Source organism: Diaphorina citri, unplaced genomic scaffold, assembly GCF_000475195.1.
Source record: "Diaphorina citri unplaced genomic scaffold, Diaci psyllid genome assembly version 1.1 scaffold815, whole genome shotgun sequence".
In the NCBI taxonomy this organism is placed as follows: Eukaryota; Metazoa; Arthropoda; class Insecta; order Hemiptera; family Psyllidae; genus Diaphorina; species Diaphorina citri.
In genome coordinates this window covers 3,428-6,180 of record NW_007378247.1, presented here as the reverse complement: position 1 = coordinate 6,180, position 2,753 = coordinate 3,428, and the positions used below count along the sequence as shown (strand labels likewise).

The 2,753-nt window shown below is 42.0% G+C and overlaps 1 protein-coding gene across 1 annotated transcript; it reads left to right on the top strand.

Annotated features, from left to right (window-relative positions):
* The first annotated feature begins 658 nt into the window (after positions 1 to 658).
* On the top strand, positions 659 to 2,257 carry LOC103512251 (adhesive plaque matrix protein-like). The gene is made up of 2 exons (XM_008477002.1): positions 659 to 718; positions 1,148 to 2,257. Exons 1-2 carry the CDS (start codon positions 659 to 661, stop codon positions 2,255 to 2,257), a joined length of 1,170 nt encoding a protein of 389 aa, XP_008475224.1.
* The last annotated feature ends 496 nt before the right edge of the window (positions 2,258 to 2,753 follow it).

Genomic DNA, 2,753 nt, shown 5'->3' with positions numbered 1-2,753 from the left:
TACGTATAATACTTGACAAAGACAGATACTTTCACTCAGACGAACTTTACAGAATATTTGACGTACCTACTATACAAGACACTTACATTTTCAAAACTTGTACTTTTAGTATTAAAAAACAGGACATGTGGACACCTGGACAGACTAACTACAATACCCGACAAAGAGGACAAATGACAACAAAGACTACACACAGGTCACTGACTCAAAGACATTTTTCTTACGTAGGCAGTAAAGTGTTCAACTGTATACCCGAAGGATTATGGCAACCACTTGAAGCAACCAGTTTGACATGTATAAGAAATAGAATACGGGAATGGCTAAACTGTGGACTTCAGTTTTCAGTCTAAAATGACAGTTTAGACTGACAGTTCAAACTGTCAGTTAGAACTGATCGTGAATGGCCGGCCGTAGCAAGTGTGGACGTCAAAAGCGGAATCTCTTTGGTTCAGTCATGTTGAATATAAAAAAAGTCACATAATAAAATACGACTTTAGTATTACTTTCCCTTTATCACCAATCTTTTTACACTGGTAATGCCGATTAAACAAGATACTCAATTGTCAGTCACATAATAAAATACGACTTTAGTATTACTTTCCCTTTATCACCAATCTTTTTACACTGGTAATGCCGATTAAACAAGATACTCACAAGGATGAGGACAGAGGGCACCTCGAAATCCAATCACAGAGACCCCACCGGGACTCGAACTGTGGTAAAACACTCTCGACAATGTTGTTTGATTATTATTATATTTTTTATCTACACTGGTTTCATCAGTAGCATACGTACCTACAGCTCAACATTTGTACTTACTTCTTTCCCACGTTGAATTTGGAATCCGATTGAAAGACAACGGAACAAAAGCCGGGTTTCAAATGAATACAGATAGTGTACGAATAATCCAGAAAGTTACCCGCCATGGCCTGGGTGAAAATTGGTTCAATCCTTCCACCCTCTGCTTTTGAGATTCCTCTAACTTGTCTTACGGATCCGCCTGTTAGTTGGTTATTATTATTCTCCCGCCATGGCCTGGGTGAAAATTGGTTCAATCCTTCCACCCTCTGCTTTTGAGATTCCTCTAACTTGTCTTACGGATCCGCCTGTTATTTGGTTATTATTATTCTTTGTTGTGGTTGGGGAGGTGATTATATTCATTGTTGTGGTTGGGGAGGTGATTATATTCATTGTTGTGGTTGGGGAGGTGGTTATATTGATTGTTGTGTTTGACGGCCCATCTCCTCCTGGGTTTGGCGTCATATTTCCTCCTTGGTTTGACGGCATATTTCCTCCTTGGTTTGACGGCATATTTCCTCCTTGGTTTGACGGCATATTCAAACCCAGGAGGAAATATGCCGTCAAACCAAGGAGGAAATATGCCGTCAAACCCAGGAGGAAATATGCCGTCAAACCAAGGAGGAAATATGCCGTCAAACCCAGGAGGAAATATGCCGTCAAACCAAGGAGGAAATATGCCGTCAAACCCAGGAGGAAATATGCCGTCAAACCAAGGAGGAAATATGCCGTCAAACCCAGGAGGAAATATGCCGTCAAACCAAGGAGGAAATATGCCGTCAAACCCAGGAGGAAATATGCCGTCAAACCAAGGAGGAAATATGCCGTCAAACCCAGGAGGAAATATGCCGTCAAACCAAGGAGGAAATATGCCGTCAAACCCAGGAGGAAATATGCCGTCAAACCAAGGAGGAAATATGCCGTCAAACCAAGGAGGAAATATGCCGTCAAACCCAGGAGGAAATATGCCGTCAAACCAAGGAGGAAATATGCCGTCAAACCCAGGAGGAAATATGCCGTCAAACCAAGGAGGAAATATGCCGTCAAACCCAGGAGGAAATATGCCGTCAAACCAAGGAGGAAATATGCCGTCAAACCCAGGAGGAAATATGCCGTCAAACCAAGGAGGAAATATGCCGTCAAACCCAGGAGGAAATATGCCGTCAAACCAAGGAGGAAATATGCCGTCAAACCCAGGAGGAAATATGCCGTCAAACCAAGGAGGAAATATGCCGTCAAACCCAGGAGGAAATATGCCGTCAAACCAAGGAGGAAATATGCCGTCAAACCCAGGAGGAAATATGCCGTCAAACCAAGGAGGAAATATGCCGTCAAACCAAGGAGGAAATATGACGCCAAACCCAGGAGGAGATGGGCCGTCAAACACAACAATCAATATAACCACCTCCCCAACCACAACAATGAATATAATCACCTCCCCAACCACAACAAAGAATAATAATAACCAAATAACAGGCGGATCCGTAAGACAAGTTAGAGGAATCTCAAAAGCAGAGGGTGGAAGGATTGAACCAATTTTCACCCAGGCCATGGCGGGTAACTTTCTGGATTATTCGTACACTATCTGTATTCATTTGAAACCCGGCTTTTGTTCCGTTGTCTTTCAATCGGATTCCAAATTCAACGTGGGAAAGAAGTAAGTACAAATGTTGAGCTGTAGGTACGTATGCTACTGATGAAACCAGTGTAGATAAAAAATATAATAATAATCAAACAACATTGTCGAGAGTGTTTTACCACAGTTCGAGTCCCGGTGGGGTCTCTGTGATTGGATTTCGAGGTGCCCTCTGTCCTCATCCTTGTGAGGACAATTGAGTATCTTGTTTAATCGGCATTACCAGTGTAAAAAGATTGGTGATAAAGGGAAAGTAATACTAAAGTCGTATTTTATTATGTGACTTTTTTTATATTCAACATGACTGAACCAAAGAGAT